At 36.8% G+C, this 21899-nt stretch overlaps 1 protein-coding gene across 3 annotated transcripts in view; it reads right to left on the bottom strand.

The window, feature by feature from the left end:
* Positions 1-21899, bottom strand: part of NUP98 (nucleoporin 98 and 96 precursor) — an 86894-nt gene that overhangs the window by 19275 nt on the left and 45720 nt on the right. For all 3 annotated transcript variants that reach the window (XM_005216208.5, XM_002693428.7, XM_005216209.5), the window contains exons 15-21: positions 17823-17939; positions 16357-16655; positions 13934-14047; positions 12755-12893; positions 6312-6489; positions 5366-5530; positions 526-708 (exon numbers count right to left, since the gene is read on the bottom strand). In XM_005216208.5, coding sequence (XP_005216265.1) covers positions 526-708; positions 5366-5530; positions 6312-6489; positions 12755-12893; positions 13934-14047; positions 16357-16655; positions 17823-17939 — 1195 coding nt within the window. The remainder of the gene's footprint in view (positions 1-525; positions 709-5365; positions 5531-6311; positions 6490-12754; positions 12894-13933; positions 14048-16356; positions 16656-17822; positions 17940-21899) is intronic.

The raw sequence follows: 21899 nt of genomic DNA, 5'->3' as shown, positions 1-21899 counted from the left end.
TCTCTGCTTTGTATATAGTTTCACCAGAGGCTGGCACACAGCAGCAGCTTACATATTTGCTGAATGAATTAATTTTAAGTTAAATATAAGCCAAAGGCTAAATTCATATAATGACAAGAGGCATAGGCAAGGAGAAATTGAGACAGCTTAAAGAAACTTGTAACTATAATTAAAAAAAAAACCACAAAACACTTCTGTGGAGCACTTTCCAGAGCCTCAAAACCTCTCTGTAAATGAAGTTATTATAGAGAAAAATCAGTGCTCACAGATGTTAAACGCCTTGCCTAAAGTCACACAGTAATAGTTACAAAACTGGGCCTAGAATCTAGGTCTTCTGAATCTCAATATAGCCTTCCTTCCAATGGCAAAATGATGCCTGAACATGGGCCATTTTCCTGTTTTTTTTTCTCATTCCAGTGACTGTTCAATGCCGTTAAGGGACTAATGAAAGAAAAGGCCTGGTATTAAGAAAGGAAGATGAATACTAGTTTAGATTCTTATAATAAGGGTGGGTTAGGACTTCACCTGTAACACATGTGGATTAATTCCCAGTGAAGATGCAATGTGTGTTGAGGCGGACACAGGTTCCTGATCCTCAGGCACGCTCTCTTCTAACATGGAATCCAGAACTGGCTCCTGGGTGATATCTACCATGTCACTGTCCAGTTCCACAACCCTCCCTAACTGCTCCACCTCTGGGCTCTGGCTCTGTAGACAGCAGAAAGATCAGGGAAGGATCATTAAATGACACCAGACAGACATAGAGCTTCTAGACCATATTTACTTTATTCAAAATATGATATAACAACATTAGATTCTGCCCATTCTATTATAATGTGAGGTAATATATTTGCTAGAGTATTGAAGAACAATTTCCCCAAAACTCCTCTATTATTACTTGGGATCCAAATGCAGATTCATGGAATTACCCTTTCATAATATTATGGTCTGGACCCTGGACCTAAGCCAGCACCCATACTGAAAAAATAGTCAACCTCAGACTATGATTATGCCTTACTTGATTTAGTTAGCAACTATAATTTTCTGATTTATACAGAGTTACCATGACCTCACAGTGCCTTGCAGCCAGAAGCCATGGGGAAGACAGAATAAAAGACACAAATACCAAAGTCTCTAGTACCTTTTCATTTTCTTAAAAGCATTTAGAAATAAATTTCTAGTTATCACAAACATAATTTTGGGCCTGGAATTTATTTTTTGGGAGACTAAATCCTAAGGTTAGCTCCACCTGTGCAGTATCACATGGAATAGTGTATCAGATGAAGAATGTGTTTCCCAAAAGAAAAAAACAAAGTACTACTAGGGACAATTTTAATCTGGGAATAGTTCTTTCAGGTTTAAATATGTTTAAATGTGTCAAGAGTTAGATTTACAATTATTAGGGAGTTTTAAAGATATAGTCATGATTAACAGTCTATGGTTTGAAAAGGTAAACATTCAGAAAGCTGAAACATACTCTAAAATTGGCTCAGTGCAAATTCACATTAAATATGTCCTAAACTCACACATGATCTGGTAAAATGTTAACAAATGGCTATGCTAATTTATGAAACATTCTCAAAGCTAAAAGTTGTTCTACCTATTTTTCTTTCATAATATATCATCTGTAGATTACTAACCTTCCACAATTTCTGGTTTGTCTTTCATGAGTGGCCTGTTTCACAGTAGACTTCCAATGGATCCAATTATACAATAAGTGGTTAAAAAAAAGTTTCATGATTTCTTTGAACCAAGAAATGACCATTAGTGTAACTTTTTAAACTTTATTTTCAATGGTATATTATCTATTACTCCCGTGAATTCCTTTAACAAATATCCTTACTAGAAGAATGACTACTGCCATCTATAACTGTAGAAATGTTGAGGTGTTGGATATGTAGTGAATTGTTACTTATGTTGTGAACAATCCCTAAAGACTGCTCTAACAAAACTGGAGGCTAAATGGTTAAAAAACAAAAGTGATATATATATATATATATATTTAAACCTATTGGGGAGGCTACAGGCAAGCTACTTTGATGCTTTAAAATTCTAAAAAAAAAAAAAAAATTAAAAGCCCTGGTGGTGATCCTACCATTATAATTACAGGAATTGGAAGAACATTCCAATGCCGCCCCTGGTATGTTCATTTTTAACAAATTCACTTTTAAGAAAAGTTGTAACCCTCCCCATCCTTTGTCAAAATGTCAGGATACTCTTTTCTATTGGGCTCCCATAATACCTTGTCTATACCTATTTTATACAATGTATGTTATAATTTCATGTATATACTATTTTGTCCCACCAGATTGTAAACACCTGAAAGCAGATATAGCCTACTATTTTCTATATCTAACACTAACGACATTGCTAAATTCACAACATTTAGTTATTTAATGCAGTGCCTGCCACACAGGAGAAAAGGCTAGTAACTATGAAAGGATAAGGAGCAAGTATAGATGAGAGGAAAAGGAGGAGGAGGAGAATTTCAATTTACTATACTATTCAACAAAGGACTAATGGTAACAAAAAGAGGTGCTCATTTAGAACACTTTTAGAAGCAAACTGGTAGGATTTTATCAAAGTCTGGAGACTGAGGGACTCAAGACTATCTTTAAGAATGCTATTGCAATCAAGGTTTTATTTGCTTCATCCTCATGCACTGACTTCAAAACTAATATCATCTAGTAAGTGGATGGGGGAAGTGAATCACTATTAAACTATGAGGACCTGGTAAACTCCTAGAACCCTCATGTGTGAATTTTATGTATATCTAAGTAATTGCAATAAACTACCCCAAAAGACGTTATTTTCTGAGAAATCTTTGGAGATCAGGTGCTTCTTCAGAGCCAGCCCTAGAAAGAAAAGCAGACTAATAAAAAACTGGTGATACAGAAGAAACTGAGTAAGGTAAGAAGAGTGTGGGGGGTGAGGAGTTGAGAAGCCCATTACAAATACTAAGTAAACAGACAGTATCTGTAAAGTGACTTTCTTTAGATATATGGAAGGTGAGGTTTCAGGACTGAAACCTTTAAAGTTTTTAGAAACTTCCACTCTTCAACAGGCTAAATTTAGATAGCTGCCACTTAATTTCTTTTTTTTAAAGTAAATACAAGATAAAACAGAATTTTCTTCTAAATTCTAATCCTTTTTTTCCCCTTTAAACAGTTTCACCTGCTTTTTTAGGAACAAAGCAGGATTTAAGAATGAACTGCAAAGAGGGGACTGAGGAAATTATATAATAGATGGTAGGATACATGTAATCATTAAACAAAACTATGTATCTTCCTAATGCCTTAGGGAACCGCCCAACCCTTGCCCCAAGTCAGAGAAAAACAGCTAGAACAGACCTAAGCAACACAGTATTACAGAAATCAATCTCTTCAGGGAGCCGGGTGATAGTGTGAAGACAGTCATCTTGTTGCTGGGATGAGAAGACTGCTGTTTCCAGTTTATTCAGATGGCTCAGGTTATTTTCCTCATGCCAAGTAAAATGTAGCTTCTGTTGCTAATAACTTAAAAACTGCACAGCCACTGGCGTTTCTCCTAACATCATGCAGGTCACTAGGCATTAGGACAAAAAAGCTCTCCAGAGCTCCCTGTTTCTCCTCTAACACATTAGCCCAAATATCTAAAAAAGTCTACCCACTTCTCCCTTCTCCATCCAAAAGGAGGACCATCCACTTCCTCAAATGAGACTATCTGAAAAAAACACCTATTCACGATATTCTCTTTGCCCATTTTGATCCTTGCTGCTGCTGCTGCTAAGTCGCTTCAGTCGTATCCGACTCTGTGCGACCCCATAGACGGCAGCCAACCGGGCTCCCCCGTCCTTGGGATTTTCCAGGCAAGAGTACTGGAGTGGGGTGCCATTGCCTTCTCCGATTTTGATCCTTACCACCTCCCTTAGTCCTAGAACCTTGTTCTCCTGAAATTTTCTGGTGCTCAGTTTTTAAGACTCTTACCTACTGCAGTGCCATCACAAGATTTTATAGTTATTTACTATTTGTATTCTGGAAATTAAAGAGCCTAAAAATCACTGATGGCCAACACTGTATAAATTTGATCTGTCCACAAGATGAAGCTTTTCTTTTTCAACTGTATCTTTAGGACCCTACATATTACTTTTATTGCTAGAAAAGAAGGTTATCTGATTCTTATCCTAAGAAATACATACACTGTAAGATTAAAAACCATGTTGGAAAGGGAGATTATACAAAGCATATGATTCAGACCAAATGAATGTAGGTAACTGGAAAATTGAGTTCATTTACAGCTTTTTAGTTCGGAAGAGATGTATTCTAAATAGAGGGATATTCTAAATGCTATAATTATAAACATAAAAGTCAACATATTTCCCATTTCCCACTGATATCATATTCTCCCCCTCCCCAATACACGCAAACATGAACACATATACACAAAAATCTCAAGAAAGTTGCCTCCCAAGAAATTATTTAATCAATCATAAAAATCGCACATTTCAGCAGCCGTTAAGAATTGTAGCATGGAAAATTTCAAAGATCCTGCTTTTAGCAGCTGAGAGGTAGAGGATGCATTACAAAGAAATTTTGTATCAAATTCTCTTCTTTGAAGGAATATGGCAGCAGAGAAAAAAAAATGTTATAACTTGATTGAATAATAAACAACATCCAAATGAAAGTAAAACTCTTTTATGAGTCAGCAAAGACACTACCTGATATTTAAATTACAAACCTTTCCTTACAAGGACAAAAGGTTTATACTGGCTTAACAATACCAAAAGAGTATGATACAATTGCAATAAATAAAGCAGCCCCTACTCTCCCCAAGCCAAGTAATTCACTTATATTGTAAAGCTTATGTATTTTCATAAAGATTATGTATTGTTAAAATACAAATATTAAGAGATTACCTGAAGTATAAGCAAACAACTTGAGAAAAATGGAGTTAAAAATCCTTGCAGAAAGCTAATTGAACTTTTAAAAAACCATGGAGGTAACAAGATTAAACTGCACTGCACATTAGGTAGTCAACAAAAGTAGAATTTACTTTGCATTAACCCACACAAGCAAAATACTATCTTAAGTTGATCACTGAGCACAGAATTCAGCAAGTCCAAATGAAAAGAGAGGGAGGTGTTTAAGAATGACAATCGGTAGAAGGAATGATCCAAACAGCAAGAGAATTCTTTAAATCTCTGAAGTAAACATCAGATGCCAGTACCACCTCATGCCCTCCCCCTTGTACTTCTCTTAACGTGACTGCCAATACATTTGTACTCTTCAAAGTTCGAGCGGTCATAGAACAGCTTTGTACTAGCTGAATGACTTGCTTTCAACTTCTGTATCATGGACTCCATTCAAATTCATTGTCCCGTCTCTACCTGGGGTGGAGGTGCTGGTTTGCCATTAAGAGCCATCTGGAATGGGGTGGCCTGGCCTGCAGGAGGTAAAGGGGCAGTCTTCAACTTCTTTGTACTAGTTTTGGATGGCCGTTCCTCCTCCTCTTCATCAGAATCCTGAAGACCATACTTAGAAAAATGAGAGACCTAAGGAGGAGAAGAATCCAACAAAATCAATTTCAAAACTGTTATATTCAGAAAGGCGGTAATCTTGCAGAATTAGCTTTAAAAAAATAATAACGGAGAGGGAGATCAAAGTATTTAAAGCACAGTGAAATGTCACCTAACCACATTTTATTGTTTCTCTAAGATTTAGATGGTGTTTGGTAGGTGTTAATTGCTCATATAATCAACTTTACATTAATGCAGAAAAAAATATCCAAAAGAGCCATTACTATTTTTACATATATATACCACTGCCCAGTTGTTCTCAACCTACACAAAGGCCTTCAACAAGCTAAATAATCCAACTGGTCTAGAAGAGAAAGAATCCACTGGACTAAAAGCAAGGAATGGACCAAGTCAACCTCTACACCCCAGAAATCTTTAAAAGAACAATTATTTGGGAAGAACTGATTTATCAAGAGACAAAAATTTTGCCTGATATCCCCGAATTAGAAAAACCACACCAAAGAAGTGTATCTAAGTGGTCATAAGATAGGATGTAGAATTTGAATCATGTGCTCATGAAGTTTATAATAGCTCCGTATTGCTCTGGGGTTTAATGTGATGTCTAATTTGAAGTAAATTACAGTGTATCTTTACATCAATCTTTAAATCTTTTTCCTACTCTGTAAAAGCAATTTAAGAAAAGACTTCTTCTAACCCTAACTTTTTTGTCAGTTTATCAGAACTATGTAACTTATATACTATACAGCGTTTATAATTTCTAACTACAGTTTATGAGAACAAGGTTGAGCAACTATACCTTAAACACCCAAGAACCTGTTTCAGGACGGTACTCTTTGAACTGAGCTCCCTGTTTCCTTGAAACTGCTTCCAATCTTCCCTCGTAGTTGATATCAGCAAGTCGATCCGGGCTCTTTATTAAACAACGAGATGTTTTATCTGTTGGCCAAACTCCATCCAATGTAACCTCAGCCTTTCTGTAATGTACAATCAAGTAAAATGTAAATGTTTCATATTTATGACCAGAAAGCCAAGTAACATCTATATATACAGCAAAAAAGGTACCTGTGTTACTTTGGAATTATTCTGCAGATGTTTCATAAACCTGAGTCTTGGCTCCAAAGGTAGTTAGCGTTAAGAGTAAGGAATTACCCCCATATCAACTAGCTAAATATCTGGTTCAAGAGCATCAAACTCCAGTTATTTCAAACTACCATGGCACATCAATTATTTACAATTTAATTTTAATAACTCTTAAGCCATGCATCCTTGACCAAGTCTAGTGCAAAGACCTAAATCTCAGTGAAGGTCTTATACTACTACTGTACTTTGTAAAAACAACAGTAATAATAGCAACTAACTACCATTAATGACAAAAGCTTGCAGAATGAGGTATCAGGAGCATCACAATATTAACATTAACCATTAAATGAGTGTGAATTGATAATAATAATGGTAATATATTCCTTCTAATAGCAACATCTAAGATAAAGGACTGTGCCCTTATTCATTCAGTATGCCTTGGATCTAGTACAGTGATTACCATATAAAAACAGATGAGTTTTAACATTATTTTCTATTGAGGTAAGAAGGTATAATAAAAGTTAACCCTATTCTACTGCTCCTATGAATCTGACACTCTAGATGCCTCAAATCATGTGACTCTCAGTATTTTTCTTTCTGCAGCTGGCTTAAATCACTGAGCATAATGTCCTAAAGGTTCATCCATTCTACAGCATGTCAAAGTTTCCTTCCTTTTTAAGACTAAGTAATATTCCATGGTGTGCATATACATTTTGTTTATTCATGGACACTTGGGTTTCTTCTATCTCTTGACTATTATGAATAGTGCTGCTGTGAATATGGGTATGTACATTTTTCAAGACTCTGTTTTCAATTGCTTTGGATATATACCCAGAAGTGGAAATGCTGGGTCACTCCTAATTTTTGAGGAACCATATACTCTTTCACAACAGCTGCACCACATTTTATATTCTCACCAAAATACACAAAGGTTCCAGTTTCTCCATACTCCTGCAAAAGCGTTATTTTTCTTTTAAATTAACCTCCTAATGGGTTATTATCAATGTTGAGCATCTTTTCATATGCTTGTTGGCCATTTGTCTATCATATTGTGAACCCAAATCCTCTGACCATTTTTAATTGCTTTTTTTTTAAATGGTTTTTTAAATAGTTCTTCATATTCTGGATATTAACCCTTACACTAGACATGGTTTGCTGACTTTTCATTCTGTTGATTGGGTTCTTTGATGTATAGAAGTTTTAAATTTTGATGTGAAAGTGAAGTCACTCAGTCGTGTCCGACTCTTTGTGACCCCATGGACTATAGCCTACCACGCTCCTCCATCCATGGGATTATCCAGGCAAGAGTACTGGAGTGGATTGCCATTTCCTTCTCCAGAGGATTTTCCCGACCCAGGCATCGAACCCGGGTCTCCCGCATTGTAGGCAGACGCTTTACCATCTGAACTACCAGGGAAGCCCTAAAAATTCTGATGTAGTCTAGTTTATTTTCACTATTTGTTGCCTATGCATTTAGTATCATACCCAGGAAATTCTTGTCAAATATAGTGTGAAACATATTATACCTTTTTTTTTAATAGTTTTAAGCCTTATGCTTTAGGTTTTTGATCAATTTTGAATTAATTTTTATTTATAGCATAACGTAAGGGTCCAACTTCATTCTTCTGTTACGTAGATCCAGTTTTCCCAAAACCATTTGTTGAAGAAACTGTTCTTTCCCCATTGCATGGTCTTGACAACTCTGTCAACATTTAACCATCTATGTGAGGTCTCCAGTGTGGGCTCCCTAATATGTGGGGGCTCTCTGTTCTGTTCCATATATATACGTCTGTCTTTATGCCAGTAACACACTGTTTCAGTTACTGTACCTTTGTTTTCAAGTCACAAAGTCTGATTCCCCCAGCTTTGTTGTTTTTTAAGGTTAATTTGACTGTTCATGGTACCCTTGAGATTCTTTATGTTTTAGGATCATTTTTCCTATTTCTGCAAAAGATGCAGCTGGGATTTTGATAGGAATTACATTAAGTCAGTAGGCTGCTTTGGGTAGCATGGATAACTTAACAATTTTAGGTTCTCCAATCCATGAACATGGGATATCTTTTCATTTATTTGCCTTCTTTAATTTCTCTTAACAATGTTTTGTAGTTTTCAGTGTACAAGTTTTTCGCCTCTTTGGTTAAGTTTATTCCTAAAGTATTTTATTCTTTGTGATGCCATTATAAACAAAAATGTTTTCATAACTACCTTTTCAGATTGTCAATGTACAGAAACTAAACTGATTTTTATTGTGTTGATTTTGCATCTTGCTACCTTGTTAAATTTGTTCATTAGCTATAAGTTTTTTGGTGTGGAATTTTTAGGCTTTCTACATATAAGATCACATCATCTGTAAAGAGAGAAAACATAACATCTTTCTTTCCAATTTGAATATCTTTAATCTTTATCTTGTTTAACTGCTTTGGTTAAGACTTACAGTATTATGTTGAATGCTGGTGGCAAAAGCAAACATTACTGTCTTATTCCTCATCTTACAGGAAAAGCTCTCAGTCTTTAACTACAGAAGATCCCCTGGAGAAGGAAATGGCAATCCACTTTGAGAGAATTCCATGGACAGAGAAGCCTGGTGGGCTACAACCCATGGGCTGGAACACAACTGAGTGACTAACACTTTCTCTTCTTTTTATGATGTTCACTGAGGAAAGAAGAGAAACAAAAGGCAAAGAAGGGAAAGATATACCCAAGTGAATGCAGAGTTCCAGAGAACAGTGATGAGATGAGGACTTCTTCAGTGAACGATGCAAAGAAATAGAGGAAAAGAACAGAATGGGAAAGACTAGAGATCTCTTCAAGAAAATTAGAGATACCAAGGGAACATTTCATGCAAGGATGAGCACAATAAAAGAAACAGCAAGGACCTAAAAGAACAGAAGAGATTAAGAAGAGGTGGCAAGAACACAAAGAAGAACTCTACAAAAGATCTTAGTGATTCAGATAACTAAGATGGTGGAGTCATTAACCTAGAGCCAGACATCCTGGAGTGTGAAGTCAAGTGGGTCGCAGGAAGCATTACTACGAACAAAGCTAGTGGAGGTGATGGAATTCTAGCTGAGCTTTTAAAATTCTAAAAGATGATGCTGTTAAAAGTGCTACACTCAATATGTCAGCAAATTTGGAAAACTCAGCAGTGGCCCAGGATTGGAAGAAGATAAGTTTTTATTCCAATCACAAAGATAAGCAATGCCAAAGAATGTTCATACTACCATACAATTGTGCTCATTTTACATGCTAGCAAGGTTATGCTCAAAATTCTTCAAGCTAGGCTTCAGCAGCACGTGATCTGAGAACTTTCAGATGTACGAGCTGGATTTAGAAAAGGCAGAGGATCCAGCGATCAAATTGCCAACATCCACTGAAAAAGCAACAGAGTTCCAGAAAAACATCTACTTCTGCATCACTGACCACGCTAAAGCCTTTGACTGTGTGGATCACTACAAACTGGAAAATTCTTAAGAGATGGGAATACCAGACCACCTTATCTGCCACCTGAGAAACCTATATGCAGATCAAGAAGCAACAGTTAGAACTGGACAGGGACTAACAGATTGGTTCAAACTTGGAAAAAGAGTATGTTAAGGTTGTATACTGTCCCCCTGCTTATTTAACTTATATGTAGAGTAAGTACATCATGAGAAATGCTCTGCTAGATGAATTTCAAGCTGGACTCAAGACTGCTGGGAGAAACATCAACAACCTCCAATATACAGATGATACCACTCTAATGGCAGAAAACAAAGAGGAACTAAAGAGCCTCTTGATGAAGGTGAAAGAGAAGAGTGAAAATGCGGGCTTAAAACTCAACATTCAAAAAACTAAGATCATGGCATCCAGTCCTAGCACTTTATGGCAAACAGATGGGGAAAAAGTGGAAATAGTGGCAGATTTTATTTTGTTTGGCTCCAAAGACACTGTGGACGGTGACTGCAGCCACAAAATTAAAAGACACTTGCTCCTTGGAAGAAAAGCTATGACAAACCTAGGCAGCGTATTAAAAAGCAGAGCCATCACTTTGCTGACAAAGGTCCATATAGTCAAAGCTATGGCTTTTCCAGGAGTCATCATGTATGGATGTGAGAGTTGGACCTAAAGAAGGCTGAGAGCTGAAGAACTGATGCTTTTGAATTGTGGTGTTGGAGAAGTCTCTTGAGATGCTTGGACAGCAAGGAGATCAAACTAATCAATACTAAAGGAAATCAATCCCGAATATTCATTGGAAGGACTGAAGCTCCAATACTTTGGCCACCTGATGTGAAGAGTGGATTCACTGGATTCACTGGAAAAATAACCTGATGCTGGAAAGACTGAAGGCAGGAGGAGAAGGAAGCGACAGAGGATGATAAAGTTGGATGGCATCACCCAACTCAATATAAAGGACAGGGAAGCCTGACGTGCTACAATGAGGTCGCAAAGAGTAGGACATGACTTAGCGACTGAACAATAATAAATGATGTTCACTGTGGGTTTCTCTAACATGGCTTTTATTATGCTTAGTAGTTTCCTTCTAACTCTGTTTTCTATCATGAAAAGTGTTAAATCTTGTCTAGTGCTTCTTCTGCATCATCAACAGTGATGATCATGTGCTTTTCTTCTTTTGTCCTGTCAATGTGATGCATTACATTCATCAATTTTTATATGTTAAGCCATCTGTGCATTTCAGAAACAAATCCTATTTGGTCATGGTGTGTAATTCAGTTGATGCACCACTGAATTCTGTTTGATAGTTATTTTGTTGAGGGTATTTACATTAATATATATTAAACATACTGGTCTGTAGTCTTCTTTTCTTACAGCACCTTTATTTAGCTTTGGACTCAGGGAAATGTTTCCCTCACAGAATTAGTTAGAAATGCTCCCTCCTCTATTCTGGGGAAGAGTTTGAGGAAAACTGGTATAAATTCTTCTTTAAATGTTTGGTAAACTTCACCAGTGAAGCCATCTGGTCCAGGGCTTTGGTAGAGCTGGAGAAGCAGGGGATATTGATTACTAATTCAATTTCCTTATTAGTTCCAGGGTTCTTCAGATCTTCTGTTTCTTCCTGGTTCAATCTCAGTGGGTTGTGAACATAAAGGATTTTAACTATGGCTCTCTGACCTGGCCTGCATTAGAAGCTAGTATCTCACACTAAAAATACAGAAAAAGAGTTAAGCACAATCACAGCAGAAACAAGGGGGAAAAAAAATACTATTACGGGACTTTTCTGGTGGCACACTGGAAAAGAATCCACCGGCCAATGCAGGGGACATGAGTTCGATTCCTGGTTCAAGAAGATTCTACATGCCATAGAACAACTAGAGCCCTCACGCCACAACTACTGAGCCCACATGCCACAATTACTGAAGCCTGTGTGCTCCAGGGCTCACAAGCCACAACTACTGAAGTTCACGTGCCTAGAGCCTGTGTTCTGCAACACAGAAGCCACCACAATGAGAAGTCGATGCACTGCAGTGAACAGCAGCCCTCAATCACTGCAAGAAAAGAAAGCCTGCGCACAGCAATGAAGACCCAGTGCAACCAAAAATAAAATAATTAAAAAAAGAAGAAAATTACTACTAAAAATATTTTCCAAAAGGTTTTGGAAACAATTGGATCCGATAATATTAGGGAAAGGAGTCAAAAAAGTAAAAGTGTAGCATGTCTTTATCACTTATACTTTTTATTGTTTTGGCTTCGCTGGGTCTCTGCTGCTGCACACAAGTTTTCTCTAGCTGCGGCGAGCGGGAGCTACTCTCTAGTTGCTGTGTGCAGGCCTCTCACTGTGGTCCCTTCTCTTGTTGTGGAGTATGAGCTCTGGATGCACGGGCTTCAGTAATTGTGGCTTGTGGGCTCTAGAGCGCAGGCTCAGTAGTTGTGGCACATGGGCTTAGTTGCCCAGCACCATGAGGGATCTTAGTTTCCGGACCAGGGATCAAACCTGTGTCCCCTGCATTAGCATGCAGATTCTTAACCTCTGGACCACCAGGGAAGTCCCATATCACTTATGTTTTTAAGTGAAAGCACAGAAATAATAATCACATACAATAATCACATAGTAAGTCTAAGAGACAAGTTGCAGGAAAATGTACATAATATGATATACCTGTGTTAACAGAAAAAAATTGTGATTTAGCTGATTAGTTGTTAAATATGTAAATAAATTCATACCTATTTAGTCCTTCACCCACAGGTGGTTTTTGGTTATCATCTAAGTAGACAATCACTTCTTTCCTTCGGATATGTACAATGTCATCTAAATTTAGATTTGTCAAATTCACATCTCCTTCAAAATAGATCGAACCATAACCTATAAATCAGAGCAAAGAGTTAGAAACTCGTCCTACCCACTTTATACTTCCAGTGAAGGAGCAAGCAGCTTTAAACATTAATCAATATTTTAAATCACCCAGCAATTCCTTGAATGAGTTATTTCATCTGTAATATTAGAAGGTGACATCAAATACACTGTTACCTGGCTTAATATGCATTTTTACAGTACTTATGTTATCCTCAAAGAAGCCTTTTAAAATCTCTTCCCAAGTATCTGTATGCGTGCGTGCATGCGTGTTAAGTTGCTCTAGTGTGTCTGACTCTGTGCGACCCTATGGACTGTAGCCTGCCAGGCTCCTCTGTCCATGGGATTCTCCAGGTAAGAATACTGGAGTGGGTTGCTATGTCCTCCCTCCAGGGAATCTTCCCAACGCAGGGATCAAACCTGCCTCTCTGAGAACTCCTGCACTGCGGGACAGGTTCTTTACCACTAGTACCACCTGGGAAGCCCTAAGTATCTGTATGGCTCCTATATAAGCAACCCTTGGCACCTAGCCTATAGTATGAATTAAAATACTTGAGCTCTTCTTTTAATACAATACAGCAAGATGAGATCTTTCTTCCCCAAGAAAATTTTATCTGTAGTAACTTAATAATATGAAACAACCTAATTATTACCCATCTCATTAATTTTGTCACTTAGTATTTGCTGTTTATAGTATTTTAATTGTAGAAAATTGCAATGAGCCAAATACTTGCCAAAGAGTATTAAAAAGTTTTAGTCTTTTTGTTACTTGTTAATCAAAGTGTTCATTCAGGCCAAGGTGGTCCAAATGTAGGTAAAAAACAAATTTAGCTATCAAGCACTTCCTTCACTTAAATACAAAGACAAGGTGCAGATTTCTGGCTTATACACTGCGGCTGCTAAGTTGCTTCAGTCGTGTGCGACTCTGCGACCCCATGGACTGCAGCCTACCAGGCTTCTCCATCCATGGGATTTTCCAGGCAAGAGTACTGGAGTGGGTGGCCATTGTCTTCTCCGGTTTATGCACTACTAACTCCTAAATTCAGACTCACCTTTACGACCAATAGTGAAGTCAGAGACAATGCACTCTCCTTTTTCATTGGTAATTTTAGCAAGGTCATCCATGGATGGAATAGTATAGTAGCCAACCTTAGTGAGAATGATGCCTATGACAAAAGAAACCAAAAATACAGTACTGGTTGTGACTGACATCGGTTAGAGGAATTTTCAGCAATATTCATTTCACTTTTTCATTGTAAAAAAAATTTTAGAGTGGATAATTTAAAAAATTACCTGATACAATCAGTAAATAAATTACTATATAAAAAGAAAATATACAGGAATAAAGCATTTTTCCAAACTGGTTTTCTTTTCTGCTCACCCCTGACCCCAGCTGATTTTTTAAGAAACACCATTCCTAAGAGAAACCAAGTATTTAAAAGAAACCAAGGATTTAAAAAACCTTACTTACATGGTTAGGTAAGTTTGGAGAACATACATATGACAGTATATTACACATTCTTAAAACTCACGGAAATCAAGATGAAAAATCCTGCGTGAGAAAGTCACGCAGACAAATGGAAACTTTAAGTACTAACTAGGTAGATAGCAGAAGAAATCAAAGAAAATACAACATGAGTGTGCTTGCTCTAATCACTCCTGTTCCATTAACAGGCAGAGATCAGGCTAACCTGCTTCTGAGAAAGGCCCATACAAGAGTTTAAGGCCCATATAAGATTAAATTAGTCTCCAGCAATGCCCACTCAATATGCTTAAGGTTTAGAGGGTTGTTAGAGTGTTCTTGAGACTGGAATTCTAAATTGGGAGGCAACAAAGAAGGTCAGTGAAAAACTAGAAACAATTTTAAAAAATCTTGACTGAGTATTTAAGATGTAGTATCATAATGAACTCATGTAGGTGTCTAAATACAAACACAGATAACACAGGACTCTTAATGTTAAAGAATAAAGTTGTTTCTTTAGTGTTCCATGTGACCAGAAGATAAATACAAAGACAATAAGATAATTAGACATAGAAGAAGTTTACAGACACATTAATATACACTGCAAAATAACCCCAAAAGTTCACTAAGAGAATGGAGAAACTAAATTTGTCGTAATTATATAATGCAATGCTACATGGTAATAAAAAGAACCAAATGCTGATAAATATACATCATGGATAAAATCTCATAAGAAAATGCATCTGCCAATGCAGGGGACACAGGTTTGATCCCTGGTCTGGGAAGATCCCACATGCTTCAGGGCAACTAAGCCTGTGCACCACAGCTACTGTGTGCCACAACTACTGAAGCCAGCATGCCGCAGAGCCTGTGCTCTCCAACAAGAGAAGCACCACGATGAGAAGCCTGTGCAGCCACCGCAACCAGAGAGTACCCCCAGCTTGCTGCAACTAGAGAAAGCCCATGTGCAACAAGAAGACCCAGTGCAGCCAAAAATAAGTAAATAATTAAATGTTTTAAAAAACACATTAAAAAAAAACACAACAGGAAAGGGAATTCCCTGGCAGTCCAGTGGTTAGGACTCTGTGCTGTCACTGCTGAGGGTAGGGTTAGATCCCTGCTTGGGGAACTAAGATCCTACAAGTCATGTGTCATGGCCAAAACATAAATTAAAAAAAAAAAAAAAAACTAGGAAGAACTAATCTATGTGACAGAAACCAGACTATGGTTGATTTCTGGAGATGGAAACACAAAGGAACTTTCCAGGGTTAAAGAAATATTCTCTCTTGAGTGTATGTGTTTGTATATATGAGTATACATACACACATATATATGTCTAAATTTATTGAAATGAACACTTAAGACCTATATACTTCACTACATGTAAACTGTATCTCAGTGAAAAGGGGAAGGGGAAATGTAAAAATATTGTCAAAACCCAAATGAGGTAAGTCAGGAGAGAAAAAAGGAACTTTAAGCATCCCATCAAGATACTTCAATCCAATTTATGCTATGTCACAGACTAGTTGGCATAAACTAGTCAGTTCATTGTTGGGGACAAAAAAGAAAAACACAGAACTGAAGTGATAATAACCAAACAACCATTAACGTTTGAATGCCTACTCTAGTCTGGCATTATGGTCTGTATACTTTAACTCAAATCTCAAAAATCGTGCAAGTAACTACTGCTGTAATTTTAATTAAAAAATGAATAGGCAATATATGTGAATTTATGAAGTTAGAAAAGTTATAAGGATAGTCCCTCTTGCTACCAAACTTGGAAGTATTTAAACCATAACAGGATAATTAACGAAATGAATTTTGACTACTCCAAAAGTACAAAACGATGTGAATTCCAAATCAACCACAGCATTAGTGACAAATGTTCATATGTTAACTTTCATAAAAATGCAATAAAAAATATTTACAAGTTCAGATAGCTAACTTCTATTACGATGAAAATATGTGATCAATAAGAGGTCTCAAATGACTGGTAAGAGATCTGAATCTGACCTGCTGGATGTATATGGTAAGTATTATTTTCAATTTCTTCTCGGTCATCCTGCAGTGACTCCTCATGAAAAGAGGTCTCTTCACTGCTTCCTTCCAGTCCATTTCGCAAGGCAGCACGCATGTTTAATGCAACGATAGTATCATCTACACTGTTGCTGCTGTTATGTTTATTTCCAGCACTTTCTGGGGTTTGAGGAATGGGTTTGGCAATAGGGTTAGTATAAAAACGTGACACAAGAGAATCATCTTCTCCATCCTGCTGATGATTCTCATCCACTGGTTTGCTCAGAAAACTGAATCTGAAAAGGGAGAAAGTAAACAAATACTGTTTTAGCCCCTTGTAGTAAAACAGCATCAATCAATCATTACTAGGCCTTCATTAAGTATCTGACACTGTTCTATGTAATTCCATGTATTAAAAATTCACTTAATACTTACGGTAATCCTATAAAATAGGCTGCTATCATTCTCTGTATTTTCTGAGTCAGAAAACTCAAGACACAGAAAAATAACTTGTCAAGGTCACAAAGCTATAAGTGCTAGAGTTAGCACTGTAACCCATGAAGACTGAATGTAGATTCCCTGCCTTTAACTGATCTATTTTAATGAAATGAATGAATCTGAGTGCCAAAATTTTTAAAGAGGGGAGGGAGTCTACTATGTGGGGGTCAAATAATCAGTAGTGAATTTCATAATATAAAACTGAAAAAATTAAATTTAATACTATAATCAATAGAGTATTAGAAAATGCTTCATTATTGAAAAATCAAACTAAATTTCATCCAAAGAGGAAAAAATAGGAGTGCAAAGACATATATATAAGGATTTTTCACTGAAGCGTTATTTTGAATACAGGAACACCAAAATAATCTAAATATCCTCTAAAAGAGAACTGACTGAATTATCTTACATTCATGATAATGGTTATAGAGTCACTTAAAAAGAGGCAGGTTAGCCATATCATGTTGATAGTAAATGGTTACAGAATACCATTTCATGCATAATCACTATAATATTTAAGAATATACTCAATAAATAAATTTCTAAACCATTAGAAAATATGCTGACTTATTAAGGATTAGTGTATACACTTGTACTTTCTCCTTTATATATTTCTATACTGCTTTGAGGTGGGTGTTGGTTACAGCTGTACATCACTTTAATAACTATCACAAACAAAATCTTATTTAAGAGGGATAAGGGGAGTCACATGCATATTATTAACCTTCTCCAAAACAACATACATGGATACCAAAAAAGTTTTGCAAAACTGAATCAGAAAAAAAATAATTGTAGTGTCTATGGTGCTCAAGAGGTAAATACATGACATAACTTCTAGCGCTCACATGCCATTGTACTTCCAACTTCGTAAAATTTGTTGAATGAATAACTACTAAGCTCAGAACCTCTTCTAAATGAGAAGAAGGCTCTCGACCAGAAATAACCCAAAAGAGCATTCAGCTTACCTCTCTCCATTTTCTGGATAATCAGATGGTGAAGCTAGATCTTCTGAATCACGATTAACAGGAGAGAATAGACTGCTATTGTTAAGGTTTTTCAAAACCAACTTCTTAATGCTCTTCCTATAAACAGAGATAAAAAAAAAGAACTCAGGCATACAAAATTACACTAAAGACTATCTTAAAACCTCAAGTGGGAAAGGGAACAAGATTATTCAACTCATGTGCACCTAAAACTGACCTAACATGTTCAGTTCACCAACTCAGCTCATAAATAAATAACTAGAACATAAGGTCTCAGATATATTACACTCTGGTATTTAGAAGAATAAGCTAATAAAGCACATCAAAATCAAGTAAGAAATATGCTTCAAAATACTCCTTTGCTGAACTCCGTAAGAATCTGTCTAGACACTAGTTTACTCCCCACACTGTCATGCATTTCAATTATTTTTCTACATGCCTTTTTTCTCTTTAAAAAAATTAAAAAAATTTTTTTAGCAGTCAGGATTTATGACTGCTCCTGTATAGAACTTGGCATGTTGTGTTGAAAGACTGTTGTTTGACTCTTTTGCGATCCCATGGACTGTAGCCCACCAGGCTCCTCTGTCCATGGGATTTCCCAGGCAAGAATACAGGAGTGGGTTGCCATTTCCTTCTCCAGGGGATCTTCCTGACCCAGGGAGCAAACGCATGTCTCCTGTTGGCAGGTGGATTCTTTACCACTGAACTGCCAGGGAAGCCACTGAAGGAAGATATGTTTAAATGAGAACGTTTTCTTTAAAAAAAAGACAAGAAAGAGGGGTAAAAACCTCTGCTGTCCAATGATGTAAATGACCATGAATATCTAAAACATTCAAGTTTGTGTACAACAAGTTTTACTTAAAGCAAGAACCTCTATAGTATACCAGCTTTAAGTAGAAAAAACATATAAAATGATCTTAATCAACCTCCACTTAAAAAGTCACTGAATTAACTAATACACTTCATTCCCTCTTTTTAAAGAAAAAAACCAACCATTGGGAATTCCCTGGGGGTCCAGTGATTACACTGTGCTTCCAGTGCATGGATTCAATCTCTGGTTGAGGAACTAGCTCCAGCAATGCTATGTGCTATGGCCAAAAAAAACCCAACAAAAACCCACACACTGTGGTGTCTGTTCCTTACTTATGTATGCTAGGTATACTCCTCATTGTAATGGTGCTATTAAATAAATATTAAGTACGCCAATGAAAGAGGCAATTGACAACAAAAAATTATTACTTTCATGAAAAATAAAACTTGCCCTTCTACTGATGGTAGACTAAGATAATGAGGACTAATTCTCCTAGGGAGGATCAACAGAAAACTCAGAACTCGTTCCAGGTATGAAGAGCCAACAAGATGGTAAAAAATGACAGTACTAGTAATTTAAGGGGACAGTGGCACAGGGAGGTGTCCTGTACTTGGGGTTGCTGTTCTCCTGGAGACTTTTCTGATTCCAAGGGCAAGGCTAAGAGGCTGATAGTGAACTTGACAGTCTTGTGGGACTAGAAAGGCAGAGACTAGAATCTAGAGCCACACAAGGTGTGAAGCTCAGCTTTGACTCATCTCAGTAAGCACCTGTCATTAAAAAAAACTCTTAAGATCAATATCAGCATCCTTGAACTCATTACTGTCAGTTTTCTTCAAAAAAGATAAATAGCCAATAAGCACATAAGTTATGCAACATCATAAAGGGGATGCAAATTACAAGGATGAGGTACCACTTCACCCCCACCAGGATGACTGTTGTAAGCTGATAGACAAACCAGAAAACAAGCGCTGACAAGGGTACGGAGAAAATGAAAACAATGTGCATTGCTGGAGGTAATGTAAAATGCTGCAGCTGCTGTGGGAAACAGTTTGGCAGGGTTAAGTACAGAGACTTCCCTGGTGGTCCAGTGGTTAAGAATCTGCTTTGCAATGCAAGGGACATGGGTTCAATCACCAGTCGGGGAAGATGCCACATGCCACAGAGCAATTAAGCCTGTGCACCACAACTACTAAAGCCCGAAAACACTAGAGCCTATGGTCCGCAACAAGAAAAGCCACCGCATTAAGAAGCCTGAGTACCACAACTAGAGGGTGGCCCCCATCTCCCCAACTAGAGAAACCCTGCTCACAGCAATGAAGACTCAGTACAGCCAATAAATAAATAAATTATATTAAAAGGGGGGGGTTAAGTACAGAATTAATGTAAGACCGAACAATTTCAGTCCTAGGTATATAGCCAAAAGAACTGAAACCAGGGACTCTTTACTCATACATCAACATTCACAGGAGCACTATTCACACAGCTAAAAGGTGGAAACAACCCAAATGTCCATCAATAGATGGAATGGATAAACACAATGTGGGATAATCATATGATGGAATATTGTTCAGCCTTAAAAAAAGAATGAAGTTCTGATACATGCTACAACTTAAGAAAAAAGTAAAGAATCTTTAAAACATTATGCCAAGTAAAATAATCCAAACACAAAAGAATAAATTCTGCATGATTCCCTGCACATGTAGTATCTAAAATAGGCAAATTCTTACAGATAGCAAGTAATATAGAGGTTAAAAGGGACTGGAGGAAGAATAAAATAGAGAATTATTGCATGGCAGAAAGTTCTGGAAATACCAGTGGTGGTAGTTATACAATATTATTAATATACTTAACATCACTGAATTGTACTTGACAGAACACATATTTTACCATTTAAACCATTTTCATGTATATCTTACCACAGTAAAAATTAATAAGTAAAACAATAAAAAAGATCAGAAAAATCTCCATGTTAAGAATTTATACTCTTGAATAACCCAAGACTCAAAAAACTCTATGAAAATCAGAAAGCATTTATCATATAATCATTATCTGAATGTTAAGAGTACTTCATATCAAAACTTATAGAGTATAAATACAGCTGAACTATTAATAAAAGGGAAACTTACATCTCTAAAGCATGTATTTGGAAAGGAGCAAAATTAAAAATAAAAAGTGAGCATTGATTTAAACAAAGGACAGAAAACATATACCAATAAAAGGGGGGGATTAAAAATAAAATTAAACATTAGTGAAAATATGATAATTAAAATTAATGAAAAAGGAACACAGACTAGAGAGCATCAGTAATGCCAGAAGGTTAGTTCTTTGAAACAATGGGAAACTGGCAGATCCCTAACCACACTGCTACAATGAGAAGGCACAAACCACCACCATGTCACGGAATGAACAGAGACATTCCTACAGATTCCACTAAAATAAAAAAGACGGTAAGGGTATTTTTAAACAACTTTATGCCAATAAGTTTGCAATTTTAATGAGCTGAAATGAATATTATAAGAACATAACTCATCAAAAGTGACACAAAAAATGAAAAAGCTTAAGTTCTATAACTTTAAAGTCAACAATTAAAATGAAACAGCTTACTGCAAACAGTATCTTCACCAGTATCCAACATTTAATGGGGGAGAGGAGAAGCCTATCTTACACCAAGCCTCCCAGAAAAGAGGAAATGATCCAATTTGTTTGTGAGGTCAGCATAACTTTTATACCAAAACTGGGTAAGAAAACTTTAAGAAAGGAGCACACCCAAGCCAATCTAAATCAGAAACACCGAAGGCAAAAAACAAAACAAAAAAATCCTGGACAAAATTTTACACAGTGAATCCTACAAGCAAGTTACTGAACACTGTCAGGAACTTTGGAAAGGAATTAGGAGCCAACATGAAAGGGTTCCTGTTGGCCAAAGAAAAAACAACCTCATCAGCACAGAAAATAACAGCTGCAACGGATAGAAACGCAACAAACAGGGGTGAGGGAGGTGGGGAGAGTGAAGAAGATGGTTTAATTAAATGCTTCACATGAAGAACACATGACTAGAAGGCAAGGAGCTTAAATATGGAACATAAAAACAGTGCCAGGCAAATGTGAGAGGATGATGGGGGCTAGCTTAGTAACTAATAAACAGAATACCATTCGGTCAGGTCATGTTTCAAACACTGACAAGAAAGCTGGAAAATAAAATTCTGTTTGAAAATAATATGTGTATTTAAAACCATAAACATATCAAA

The sequence above is a fragment of the Bos taurus genome, chromosome 15, assembly GCF_002263795.3.
Source record: "Bos taurus isolate L1 Dominette 01449 registration number 42190680 breed Hereford chromosome 15, ARS-UCD2.0, whole genome shotgun sequence".
In the NCBI taxonomy this organism is placed as follows: Eukaryota; Metazoa; Chordata; class Mammalia; order Artiodactyla; family Bovidae; genus Bos; species Bos taurus.
This window is presented reverse-complemented; position numbering and strand designations above follow the sequence as displayed.